Source organism: Carcharodon carcharias, chromosome 5, assembly GCF_017639515.1.
Source record: "Carcharodon carcharias isolate sCarCar2 chromosome 5, sCarCar2.pri, whole genome shotgun sequence".
NCBI lineage: Eukaryota > Metazoa > Chordata > Chondrichthyes > Lamniformes > Lamnidae > Carcharodon > Carcharodon carcharias.
The window spans coordinates 201,491,940-201,506,520 of NC_054471.1; the positions used below are offsets into that span (position 1 = coordinate 201,491,940).

The 14,581-nt window shown below is 37.6% G+C and overlaps 1 protein-coding gene across 5 annotated transcripts in view; it reads right to left on the reverse strand.

Annotated features, from left to right (window-relative positions):
* blk (BLK proto-oncogene, Src family tyrosine kinase) overlaps positions 1 to 14,244 on the reverse strand; it is a 128,625-nt gene extending 114,381 nt beyond the window's left edge. Inside the window, exon 1 of one of the 5 annotated variants that reach the window (XM_041188487.1) lies at positions 13,712 to 14,244. In XM_041188487.1, coding sequence (XP_041044421.1) covers positions 13,712 to 13,763 — 52 coding nt within the window. In that variant the 5' untranslated portion in view covers positions 13,764 to 14,244. Of the gene's footprint in view, positions 1 to 4,359; positions 4,434 to 12,032; positions 12,156 to 12,543; positions 12,596 to 13,457; positions 13,617 to 13,711 lie in introns of those variants that run through there. The other 4 variants (XM_041188488.1, XM_041188491.1, XM_041188489.1 and 1 more) reach the window with 4 other exon arrangements.
* Positions 14,245 to 14,581: the final 337 nt, after the last annotated feature.

Below are 14,581 nucleotides of genomic sequence, written 5' to 3' on the forward strand. Positions count from 1 at the left end.
ATTAATGGCTGGTTTCCTGTTTTGTTCTGAATGCTGCATTAGTGTCTGTAAAAGGTTGATTCTACTCTTTGCTATGGTATTGGAACTTTTTACCATCCCCAGAAAAAACTTTCCATTTAAGTCACTGAATTTTTAAAATATCAGATAATAAAAATGTTAGAGAAAAGTCACATCAGCTTTTTAAAATTAACACTTCAATCCCTTAAAGACCCAAGCATTCTTGTATCAAAGTTAGCTCTGTAACAGATCGGCTTCCCCTTTGTGTGGAGACCAGGGAAAGAGCTTTCAGTCTTTGGGCAGTGTTTCAAGAGGCAAATGGTTACAAGCAAACCTGAAGTAAAAGGGTTGCAAACACCAGCCAAAATTTAAGCTGAAAATACTAGAAATGGTTAGAAAGTCCCTGTTACCTAAAACAGCAAGATAGGTTAACATTCAGGCAAACCTTTCATCAGAAGTCAAGATGACCTGAGTTTTGGTTTCAGATCTGGACTAACCAACATTCAACATTCACTGCAAGAAATGCTCCCCCTGCAACGCAGATTATGGAGAATGTCTTAGAGTTGTCACTAATGCAGCAGACAAGATTTTCTTAAAAAAAGGTTGTGCCCTCTCATACAATTTCCTTATCAACTCTTCTTCTTAAGAAAGCAGTGTCTCATGAAACAAATCATTGTGGAACAAGAAGTGTACATTCAGCCCATCAAGCCAGCTCTTTTCACAGGTAACATACAATTTATCCCATCATATAATTTACTCCATCTACTAAATCTGTTGAAGGTTATTTAATTACACTGTAAATCCCAAAGTGTAAGCAAATTAACTCTAGAATATTTATTATGTGTCCCCGTCAGCCCTGACCTGAAAAGTTCTCATTCTGTCTCATGTGTAGAGCTATGAATTACATACATGGCACATCATCAATAAACCTTTGACAAACTCTTCACCCACATAAACAGTGCAGCAAAAAGCTGCAGTAAAGACTGGAACATACAGAGCATTTTACAGAGGGCCAATAGTACTGCTTTCCTTCACCAACAGTCATTTAAAGAGCTCAGTAGTTTGTGAAAGATAAACACATTGGAATGTAAAACCATTAATGTAAAATTCAAAATGGGCTCACTGAACAAAAGATGTACTTTACAAACTAACCTACTGCTAAAAATTATAAAATATACATCAACAATTTTCATAACAGCAAATGAAAAGTGAGTAATATATTAAGTTTTCAAAGACGTTACAAGTGTAGCAAAGACTCTGTGGAGGATAAGGAGGAGAAGTGACTGAAAAATAAATGTGCTGAATCTGTCAAAAGCCAACGGAGGTATTTTTAGCATTAGGCAATGTCTAATTCCTATCCATCATATGCCTACCCTATTGGAAAGGAAAATTTGGCATAATATATGGCTAATTCATTGTCGGTCACTTTACACCATTGCCGAATGGTTAAAAATCCTCCAGTAAGACTAAGTCAAGAAGTCCTGAAAATAAAGCCATTTTTTAGTTTAGATTTCCTAAAATGTATAAATCGGTTATACTACCATTTATAACAAACAAGCAAACTTGCATCTATATGATACCTTGCATAACCTCTGAAAGTCCCAAAGGACTTCATAGCCAAAGAAGTAGATTTGCGATGTAGCAAAATGAAACAGTAAATTTGCATATAGCAAGATTCCACAAACAGCAATGGGGTAAATGTGGGGTAAATGGAGGCAATTGAAAGTAATTTTTCATGGCCTGTCCACTTTTACAGTTGGCAGAGGGCCAATCGGCCGGGTGGCCTCGATCCAGGGCCGGATGAAATCTCCGTGAGGAAAAAAAATAAGAGATATCTGGGGACTGTGTCTTTTATAAGATGTGCTTTCAGGTGCTGGATTGTGCTGCATGGACATATTTTGCAGCATTTTTGATGTTTCATTTACTCTCTGCAGGCCTGCAGCTCCCGGAGGCTGTCTGCCTTCAGGGAGCTCACGGGAAGTGTTCACCAGCACTGTCCCTCCAGTGTGCTGAGCCTTTCTCAGTGCGTGTTTCGCGTTGGCCATTAGTAGGCCAGCCAGCGTGAAATTGCATTCGGGGGCCCATCACGGTTGGCAGCCCATTTCCCATCCACTCCCAGACCCGCCGAAGGCACACGCCTGACAAGTGAAAAGTTCAGGCCTAGATAATCTGTTTTAGTGATATTGTTTGAGGGATATATGTTGACCAGGGCAGCAGAAGAATTCCCCTGTTCTTACTCAAAAAGTGTCAGAGGAGGGCAAGAGGGGCCTTGCTTTAATATGGCAACTATCAGTGCAGCATTCCCTAAGCACTGTGCTGAAGTGTCTGTCTGTCTGGATTGCATGTTCAAATTTTGCTGTGCCTACAAACCTGCAGCCTGGGGCTCGAAAGCAAGTGTATTACTATTGAGCAAAGGCTGATAGATAAATAAAAGACTTTCTAGCCTATAACTTTGATGGCTCTGCGACTGTTTTACAGACATTAAATGGATGCCTAAACATCCAATATTGTGAGTGGAGTCCACGTCAACATGCCACATCAAAAGTGGGCTGGCAACCTTAATGGTAAAAGCTCATCCATAGAGGCCTAGAACCAATACCTGAAACAGGTATTGGGCCCTTTGTGTGTGCAAACAGAGCACCTCTGACAGTGCAGTACTCCCTCAGTACTGCACTGAAGTGTCAGCCTAGCTAATCTGCTCACCTCTCTAGAAAAGGGGTCTGGGCCTATGACCTTTTGATTAAGAGTCAACAATATCACTGAATCAAGGTTGACATCTAAGTGTTCTTATTTTATTTATAAAGACAAAATGTTTAATTTAAAACTACTCAGATAGCATCATGATAATATTTCATTATTTAAAGTATGATAATGTAATTAAATAAATAAGGGAAAGCAGTTGTCTAGAATTTCAATTGTAATCTACAAAAAAAAATTGGGATGCCTCCATCTCAAATAAATGAATATAAAAAAGGGTGTTAGAGTGTTTTTTGTTCACCAAATACAAATTGACTCTAACAAAACTATAAAAGGGAAGAGGCTCAACATGGCACATTCAACATCAAGGTTATGTGAATTTGAGGAGGTCTTGAAAGCAAACTAAAAAAACTTCATAGACAACAAAGATGAATAAGATTCAGTCTTTGCAAGTGCCCTCAACGGAGCATGTATCAATAAAATAATTAAAGCAGAGACAGAATCATCATTTCCAGAGATCTATATCAAGCACACAAGCTGAGGAAATGATCAGTGGCATTGGAACAGGCTGAAAATGTTAAAGATCTAGAAGAGAATTTCCTCGACAAAATAATGTTTTTTAAGAATGGAGTGAGGCAAAGATATATGTTTTGTTCTGTTAGGGTTGTCATGCAAAATATAATTATTTCAGATGTCATATGAAGGGAAGCATGTAAATATTTTGTAAGTTGTGACAAGACAAACAATATTCACCAACTAAAGGATCAAAAATTCATTCATTGCTGCTACCTTGGAGATACTTAGGAGATAGTTCTCAGCATAAAGCGTTTAAGGACTAATCATTGGAGTTTAATAAAATATCAAATCGACATGGAAACAGGACAAGTTTCAATGCTTATCTTTCAAAGTCTGTACGTAATAACTTTCCAAAGAAGACGGGTAAGAATTTTTTATATCTTAGCAGCATCAAAATAGCATTAGGCACGCATAGTACGGGATCAGCAAGATGCCATATGAACAATCAGCAAAGTATTGCAGATAGCAAAGGCACAGGCAAAACCAAACAGCTAAATGAGTTAAAAAAACTGTTAAAAACTGAATCCATAAGACATTTCCAGCAGACTTTAAATGTTATTGAGCACTGGTTGTGTGCCTCAAGATCTGTTTTGTGCGCGAGTCTGCATCAGCATAGCACTGAGTAATGAAGTACAATATCAGCTACATCAAAGCATCACAGAAAATATTTTGAAAAAACACAGATTCATAAGAAGATTTTCATATTTAATATGATAGTCACTTTACCAAAAAAGAAAAACTAAATCAGTTCTACCCATATTAAATGCAGGTGCCTTTTAAAGAGCGTGGATTGGATTCAATCAATTTTCAGCTAAGGGTGGATTGATCCCAACTTTATTTATTTAAAAAGCTATGGAAAGAACCCATTGTCTACATCTCAATACTGAATAACTTCAGGCATTTCCCCAATACCCAGAGACAAGAGGAAGCAAACCTGCTCTTTTCAGTACTATTTGGCCAAGTAGTGCCATCTTTAGCAGTGCATTTAATATTATGGCATAAGTTCTGCTTTTATGCAGATTTATTTCCCATCTCGTTCGTCTCATGGAATTCACCTTCCCTTTATCAGAATATCGGTTTTCAACATACCTAGTTTCTTCCAGCTTCTGAAGCATTTGACATAAGCAAGAAAACTTTCCTGTGTTCTTCCTGATAGAGTATAACCTTTAGCTCGCATCCGTGTCACAATTTCGCACACTAGCTGAGTCATGTCTCAGATTATGTGAATAAGGAGATTTTATTCACTCCTCTACCCCCAATCTCGCCAATTGATGTCCAGTTTTAGAGTCTTCTTGCACCATAAACCTGCAGCCCTTAGGTCCCACACCTTGGTAAATGCCACAACGGACATGTTGTTACCTCTGGTTTGATCACAAACTGACTGAAACCCCATAGCATTTAAAGAAAATGTGAAAAATACAAGGCTCATTTCATATTTCCTACTGTCCAACATATAGCATGAGTCCTGAACGATTGTGACAGCAGAACAGTTACAAGATCTTCCTTCAGCAACTTACACTCACTAATGGAGAAAAAAACTGGTAAGCTCACTGATTCTCAGCTGCATGTTTGCCAGATCATGAGCCCCTTCCTGAAGAACATGAGAAGAGATTAGGAAACCAGCGAGGTTTCTGAACAACCCAGCAATTTTAAAGTCATTTTTCTCATCCCAGTCCACAAATTCAGTTTCACAACTTGCCAGTCTAGTACCACAACTGCTAGGTTAACGTACCCTGATAAAGGCACTTATTTAAATCTTCATAAACTGGAAAAAAAGACTTGCATTTACACAGCGCCTTTTAAGGTCATCAGATGTCTCAAAGCGCTTTACAGCCAATTAAATGCTTTTTGAAGTGCCATGGAAATTTTACATCCACCCGAGAATTAAAAAGAGAATTAAATATTGGGAAAACTGAACTCATTGTTTTAGATCTCCATTCCAAGCCCTGTTCGCTAGCTACCAAATCCATCCCAATTGCTGGCAACAGTCAGTGATTAACAGTCTGTTCATATCATGTTTGACTCCAAGATAAGCTTCCAACCTCTTATTCATGGACTCACAGAGACCACCTATTTCCACCTCCGTAACATCACCTAACATTGTCCCTGTCTCGGCTCATTTGCTGCTGAAACCTTCATTCATGCCTTTGTTACCTCCAGACTCAACTATTCCAATACACTCCTGGATGGTCTCCCACATTCGTCCCTCCATAAACTAGAGGTTATCCTAGACTCTGCTGTCCGTTGTCTTAAATTGCAGCAAGTCTCGCTCCCCTATCAGCCCTGTGCTCATTGGCCTACATTGGCTCCCAGTCAAGCAATATCTTGATTTTAAAATTCTCATCCATGTTTTCAAATCCCTCCCAGGCCTTGTCATTTCCTATCTCCGAAATCTCATCCAGCCCCACAACCCTCTGGAGTATCTGCACTTCTCTAATTCGGGCCTCTTATTTATTTACCCAGTTTTAATTGTTCCACCATTGGTGGCCATGCCTTCAGTTGCCTAGGTCACAGCTCTGGAATATGCTCCCTATAACTCTCCTCCTCTCTACTTCACTTTCCTCCTTTAAGACACTCATTAAAACCTACCTTTTTGACCAGGTTTTTAGTTATCTGAACAATATCTCCTTACGTGGCTCGGTGTCATACTTAGTTTTACAAAGCTTCTGTGAAGCACCTTTTGAAATGCACTACATTAAAGGCACTATATAAATATACGTTGTTGTTGTTGAGAATTGACAGGTCTGACACAGGGACCCACCCAAACATGTCTTTTTCCTAAAGGTGGACTGACCTGTTGTACAATTCTAGCACTTCTTGACTATTTTTAAATCTAAGCTAAAACTATTGGTCTGTATAATTAAGATTTCTCTGCAACTCATTACCTAAATCCAAGATATCATGTAAACAATTAAATCACAATCCTTAGCTCCTTCAGGTTTTTATTTATGAGAAGTTTTAAAGTATCTTCATGGCTCACAATGTGAAGTGATTATGCCACATGCTGGAATGGTATCGCAGTACAAGTTCCAGTTGATAATCCTCCAATCTCTTTGACCATCCCTGAGCTTCAATCTCTTTATTCACATCAGTGAAGAAAGTTATTTGGTTGGCATGGTTTACAGGGTTACCGCGAGCCACTTACGAAATTGTTTCTTCCTGTATCAAATTGCTTCACATTTCACAACTAAATTGTATGTGGAAGACAGCCACTATAATGAGAAAATAATTAAAATCTGCCAACATGTTAGACTAACTTATTTAAAATACAAATATTCATGCTAACAAAAGGATCCTAGCTTTTGGGTTCATAAATTAAACCCATTATCAAACAAAGCACACGGGCTAAATAGCTATCGATAATGTTATGCACATATGGTTAATGTTTTCATTTCAAGTTCCTCTTTCTCTCATTTTAATGGAACTGTTCACCCATTGATACATTTAAAGCAACAGAGATGTGAATTTGATACAAGCATAATAAGCCTTTGTACAATGACATAACCAGTAATTTACCACATGACTCCTCTTCTAAAAGTGGAATGATCCCTGACATCAATTTCAAAGGGTCACCTGTTTGTGCTGCATTAGTTGATTTCAGCCAAGCAGCAGCATTAAATTTAACCTCAGAACCCTGAACTAGGGAGGGATAAACCAACCAGAATTTTCCTCCTGATAGGTAAACAGAAGTATGCAGCTAAAACTGTCATCTGACAGTCAGATCAGGCTCAGCTGTGATAGCCCCACAGTGAAATAGCTTGTCCATACTGTGTCTCGGTTCATGCCAGTTGGAGGATGAGAGACTAGAAGTGCTTAAAGCCCGGGGAACTGAACCTAAAACGTTACTGCCTTCAGGAAAAGAGATTTTGGAGTATGCAAAATAATCTATCCTCTATTAGATGGTTTACAACAAAAAAGGTGCCTTATGTTTAACGTGAATGTCAAAACTTGTCAATTTTGGAAAATCAGTCAGGTTTGTTCAACATTAATAATAGCATCTCCTTGTCAGTTGCCTTCTAGAGAAACTTCATGTGCTAAAATTCCTTCCCTCTCTCTGTCTTCTCCTTTACTTACAATTGTCAGATCAGTCACCTATTCAGTACCTACTCTCTTCAATCTTAGTAGGTCCAGAACTATAGCCTTGGACATGGGTTACAAAATTAAAAGAAACATTTATTTGTATTTTTCAAAACACGCAATAAATCTTCACGAAAGTTATATGCCATAGACAAATCAGAACAGCAGTTAATATTCGAACACCCACAACTCATATAAATAACAATGTTCAAAGTAGTTAATCTGCACCATGTTTTAATGGAACTGGGTTAAGGAAGCTAAATACCTCTGCATCTTATTTATCCACAATATGCACAACGCACCTTATCAAGCACTTTCTTGGTAAGAAAACAATTAGAGTTCATCTATATGAATGAAATACTTTTCCTTTTAATCCATTTGGTATTTAAGGCTAAATTCTAGAGTTCAAGATGAGATACTTCATATAAATATTGAACAACTGCAAGATTTATAGATGACAGTGAATTTTCTATTGCTCACTTCAAACAAACCATTATTTCTTTTAAACTATTTAGATTTAAGATTGGCAAAGTATTTTAACATAATTATTTACTAGTTACATAATTCACAGGATAATTTAATAATGTATTTAATAAAATTATAAGAGTATTGGAAGGAAAACTTGTGTTCTAATCCCCATTTGGAGGAATGGTCCTTCCTAAAACATGAGCCTTTCTTTCCCTAAAAGATGCTGACCGACTCATTTCCATTATTCTTTCTTTTTATTGCATTTATAATTACCTGTTAATCACTGTTGATGGACATGGTCTAAGTCGTAGAAAATGTGTCCTTTTTGGAGTAGACTTACACAAGAATTGTAGCATTGGTGCAGTTTCACATTACATTCACACTGCTTTTATAGAGAAAGATTTCCCTGTTATTGCATTAGGACATATAGGATTATCTGATTGCTGTGCATAGAGGAAAATTGGATGGGAGAGAATACATGCATTTTGGATAAGCAGGTACACATGTGCAGTAACAGGAGAATCTGCCCCAAAATCTAAACAGAGCCTGAATTGAATAGAGTCAGGGTCAGACCTAACAGATTGAAACAGAGCAAAGCTCAATGAAGGAGGAATCCTTAACTCCTTCACTCCAAATTTAGGTCAGACCTTAAACATGCAATTTATCCTACATAAGATTAGCAGAGGTATGTAGCCAAAATCATTTTGTACCAATAGTTAACATGTGTGAATGCAACCTTCATTAAAAAGTAGCTAACAAAAATGTTCAACCCATTGGAGACAATTCTGCGATCAAAATCCAATCTCCCACTTCATGCTGCAGCACACAAGTCCACCATGTACTGCATTTCTAATTTTGGAAACTGAAAAATATTAGGGTAGTTATATTCTTCGCTTTACTCCACAAGTTCATTGAAGAAGCAAACCAGAGGATCGTTTATTTCTTGAGGGAAAATAAAATGTACAGGTGAGCAACACATTGACATTTTTCAAATCTATTTAAATTATCCATGAGGGAATGGCTGCTCAACTGTTTAAAGTCTGGTGATCATATCGCAATAAACTGTTCAAAAATCCAATAGAAGATGGTTGGGTGCGGGTTTTATTCAGGTGGATGCTGCAGGTCCAGTAGCCATCTTGCAAACCCTTTTTTTTCCCCTTTATTCTTTCATGGTTTGTGGATGTCACCAGGAAGGCCAACTAATTTATCAAACCACTAAGCTTCATTATAACTAGCAATAGCATTTTACAAATGAAAATGTGGCAGGTATCTTGCAGTCTATGAAAATAGTTGCTAACAGGATAAATGGAGAGGTCTTGAAAAATAAGTCTCATCAGAGCCTCCACTGGCAAAAATGTAAATCGTATATTTATATTTTCATGCTTCTACTTTATTCTCAGTAGTGATGACTTTCTCTTTAGGCTTCTTGGTGATATGAGGATGAAAGAATACTCTGCCATTTATCTGATTTTCTGAAGGATTTAATGTTCCCTCGGTTACAAATTAAATGAGTTGGAAATGGTAGAGCAACTTAACTTGCACAGTTTACTTTATACATTTACAGGATGTGGGCATCTCTGGCTAGGCCAGCATTTATTGCCCATCCCTAGTTGCCCTTGAGAAGTGGTGGTGAACTGCCATCTTGAACCAATGCAGTCTCTGTGATGTAGGTACACTCACAATGCTGTCAGGGAGGGAGTTTTAGATTTTGACCCACATTTCCCAGGATCCCATGAAACTACAGAAACAGTACTGTTGTCAATGTATTTATTCACCTAGTCAAATTTCAAGCCTCTGCTGTATCCTGTAACATTAATGCAAGTAAAAGAGTCACAGATGATTTAAGGTTTCAACAAGCGCTGAAAGCCTATGTGATGGGATATGGCATACAGAGAATGATTCATCTAATGTCACTTTATATCCCATTGATGGTTAAACTATGTGTCAAATAAGGGCAATCTTCAGCCAACTTCAGCAATTAATATTGGAGTGCTTATCCTTAAAAAAAACATAGCAAGGTCAACAACTGTCTGATATATACCAAAATAGAAGTCGTGATTGTGGGAACCATTTGGATTTAAGTTTCTTCAGACCTAAATTGTTATGGATATTATACAGTTTTTATCATGTCAAAATGAGCAATTTGTTTAAGCCAGATTTTCATAAGGTTTTCCTTTCCTCATACAGGATAGTAAAAAACTGAACATGACATTCAAAATAAAGGGCATTAATTTTGGAGACTCATTAAATCTATAAGTTATATGTTAAGTGTTTAGCTTTCAAAATAAATATTTAAGAAATGTGACTCTGTTTATTTCACACACAGTCATAAAGTTGTTCTCTTTAGAATTCTATTTGTGTTTAAGCTGTTGTTAGATCTGATGTATATTTCCATTTTTTTCTATTTTTATTTGAGATTTCCAATATTTTTTACTTTAACTTCTCATCTCCGTGTGAAAATATGTTTCTCCTTTAAATACAAATATATTGTCAATATAATTGCCAAGAAGTGTGGGATTAGCAAAAGTTGTGGACATTATAACATTTTTAGTAAAATTATCAGCATGACTATTAATCAAATGAGAAATAATAAAGAGCTACACACAAAAATATACCACAAGTTTTAGCTGCAATAGTTCTGGGCTGAGGGCTAATGAAAACCAACTTTTTAAATGACTATTATTTTAATAAGCTCTCAGTCAGCCTGCACGTTGATTGACCAAATCAAGTCTTTTTGAGCTAGACTCCCGATTATTATGCTGGATGTTAAAGAGCAAGGGAATATTTCATATCAGAAAATGCTAAAAAGTGGTTAGCAAATGGTTGTCTGACTGAATTCATAATAATGGGTATTGAATTCTTTGTGCTTGTAATGTGGCTGACATTTCTCGTTACCCTGAAGCTAGTAAGAGTCAACTTGTAGTGTGGAACTGGAATCTCATTTGGGTAGATTTCTTCCAAGAAGGACATTGAGCTTTTACGACAATACAACAACTTTCATACTTATTATATCTACTGCAAGAATCAGCACACAAGTTACCCAATTTACTGAATTTGATTTCAGAACTTATTATGGTGGGATTTGACTTCACAACATCTAGGATTTTTAGTCCAAGACCATAATCATTATATAGCATGTTTGAGCTTGCATATGTAATTACAGCCTATTTATGTAAAAAAAAACGGACCAACAGAAAGAGTTTCATTTAATTTGCATCTTTAACCAGCTTCTGTAGCAATAAAAATTAGCATTATTAATAATAAACTATTAAACATTATTGATTTATAGCAAATATCCTAAAACACTGTTGAGAGGCCAGGTCTTATAGTCCAATTGTAACAGCTGCCTACAATCAATTCTGTGGAATACTGGTTTTTCTAATGAAGGATGATAACCGAGTGCTATCTTATCTTTTCACATTGAAATATTGCAGCATTCTTCATTTCTACTTCATATTTCCAGACTATATCTTAACCTCCAGAAATCGTAGATTACTGAAATAAGATTGATAAGCCTCCATATACGCATTTACTTTTAAAAAGCCATTGAGAAGCCTAACTTGACAATTTTCGAACTATGAAGTAGCCATCATTTTAACAGTTTTAAGCAATCAGATGTCTAAGGTACTTTCTGTCTCTATGCAATAATTTAGTCTTAGTTTTTTAGAACCAATATGCAACCACGGGCATTAGAGGCAGTAGGGGATAAAACTATGAATACAACAATTCTCTGGATTTTTTCCTTTTTAAAAAGCCTCAAAAGGCTTCTTTCTATCAGTGCTTTCATTTCTTTTACAATCATTTGTATTTAGTTTTTGGGCATGGCTGAGGCCATAACTTTATATGGGTCAGCTGCCTGACATTAGATCCACAATAGGTTTAAGTAATGAGGAAAACTGCATGCAAGTTGGCTACTACAAGTGGCACTCATATCATAGAAACACAGAATAATACAGAAGATCAGGAAGCCATTCAGCTCAATGTGCCTCTACCAGCTTTTTGAAAGAGCTATCCAATTCATTCTATTCCCCTGTAATTTCCCCATATCCCTGCCAACATTTTGCCTGCAAATAGTTATTCATTTCCTCATTGAGAACAGTAGAGATCATGGTTTGATGTGGATGTAACATATAAATACTGCCAAACTTATTTTTCTACATTCAAAAAGTTTGCAAAATAAATTATTTTTTGGTTGTTTAAATCTCTAAGTTACTCACCTTCCCCATTATACAAACATCTAAAAGCACACAGGTCAGCTTTTGCTATGAACAGCAAATAGATGTTTCCAGCTGTTTGTTAGACTTGAACATGCCCATAGACTTTCCAGAGGGTTTATGAGGCACATTGCCTCATCAAATATCCAAACAGTGCAGCCCTCTCTACAAGGGACATGGAACCTATGTAAACAGAGCAAACAACTGTGTGTCGCTTTAACCTATGAGATTGAAGAATAATTAATGAACAGCAGAGTCTGAACAAAGAAATGTAAGTTAGAATATTGAATTCAATACCAATTAGGTACAGAAAGTATAATAAAGGGAGGAAAAGAAGGATTGGATTCAGAGGGAGATAAAATAGATGGAAAGGAAAAAGTTAAAAAGAAACGTTTTTCTTCCATTTTCAAAAATAATTAAAATCTGATGGAACGAGACTGCATAATTGCGAAAGTTAATTTTCAAAGTCAGAGAGATTGTTTGACCGGAGTTCAGGCTTGTTAAGAGTACTTACACTGGAATGACTCGTCTTAACTTTCTGTCCCGAGTTTAGTATATATATCATCCAAGTACAGGAAGGTCGCCGTGTTCAATACATTTGCCAGGATGTCAGGCGACAAGATGCTTTTTTCACACAGCTTAAAGAGGCAGCGCATCTCAAACAACCACCTCGTTTTTTTTTTCACGTTTAACTGCCCATCTAAGTTGTTCAATTTTTGTGTAAATAACGGCAAGGGCTGTTAGTCTCACTGTGTAATTTTACAGCAAAATCTGACAACCGGTTATTATTAATTTTTGGATTGTAGCCAAAAGAAGTTCCATTCCATCTTAAACCCCTGCTAACAATGTCAGATGAATTACATGATATATTTTCCAAAAGTAACTCTCTCCCCATATATATCGTCCGATCACATAGTCCATGGTAAAAGAGGCCATTCTGAGACCAAAAAAATATATTTTTGACGTTTATTTCATCTACAACCACAGTAACAACTTTTGACTATTTTAACGAATCCTGGGGATTCACAGACAATATTTGACATCGAGCCATAAAAGAAGAGATAAGGGCATATGACCAAAAGCCTGGCCAAAGAGGTAATGTTTAAGGAGCGTCTTAAAGGAGTAAAGAGAGGCAAAGGAATTCCAGATCCAGTGGTGAAGCAATTAAAACCCAGGACACTCAACAGACCAGAAGTAGAGTGAGGATACGTCTGGGAGAGTTGCACAGCGCTTAAGTTTCCATTTATTTCCAAACTCCGCCAGTCACTTTTAATATAATGAAGAGCAAATATGCAGTATTTATTCTGCAGAAACTCAGCATCGCTCTCCATTGGCTACGGGGAAAAAATCTTCTTTTCAATAATGCATCTTTGTCCGAACATTTGACTTAGTGCACATCTACTCACAATCTACTTACAATCTACTCACAATGCTGCCGAATAACCAGCCCAGAGGTAGCAGTTGACTTTCTTACATTTTACATAATGCGACAATCGATATGAAGGGGACAGATTTCTACAAATTTCCGCCCAAACAGGGAAAGAGAACACTGACAGTGCGCGAACTCTTAACTTGAACGTGAGGTGAAAGCGTGTTATTTTCGGGTTGTGTATTGGGTTTGAAGATCGAGAATAATCGGAAACTCTCAGAACTAAACACCCAATAAAATCGCCGCAATTTACCTTCAGTTTTCGCGTTTCTTTGGAAAATATTACCGCAAGTAAAACTCTTCATTCATGGTGTCACTGGCGCAGCAGGATGGAAATCTGAGACCAGATGTTGCGAGGTCAGTGCTGGTCAGACAGGGCTCCCATCGGTTACGCCAATACTTTCCTCAACAGCGGCCCGCGGCTCTTTCGCTTTCTGGCTATACCAACATCACCGTCTGGCTGGCAAACAACAGGATGTTCCTGCTCAGATCCACACCGACCTGACCTTTCTCCTTCAATCAGTCTTTGCGTTTTTTCCTCACTCAGCCCTGGCTGCTCACCGTCCCCACCTGCCTTACATTACTGAGCTGCTGCCGCAAAACAGGCACTGGGGATCCAGCATCTTTTGGTTATTTTAGTGTGGAATGCACTGCCTGAAAGTGTGGTGCAGGCAGGTTCAATCAATGCATTCAAAGAGTAACCAGGCCTGAAAAAGGAAGAATGTGCGGGGTTAAGGGGAGAATGGCACGAGGTTGGGCCGAATGATCTCCTCCTGCACTGTAACAATATTCTGTGAGATTCACAAGGTTAAAAGGGGTTGTCTCACTGCCTCACAGTCACTGACCGGCCTGAGGGAAGATATTAGCTGTAAAATTTAACCCTATCATCCGACCGTGAAGTCAACACTCAGGGGTGGTACGGAGTTTATTTTTCCATATCGATTTTCCATTGGTGAACTGGGGACATTTCCAGAATTAGGATGATCCTGTGTTTACCGGAACAACTATGGCCAGGATTTTCTATCCCCATCATGTTGGGGCCCAATTTGGGAGATTCGGCAGCCCAACCAAAAGCCCATTAACTTTAGACAGGACCAGATAATCCTGGCACCAGAAAATCCCA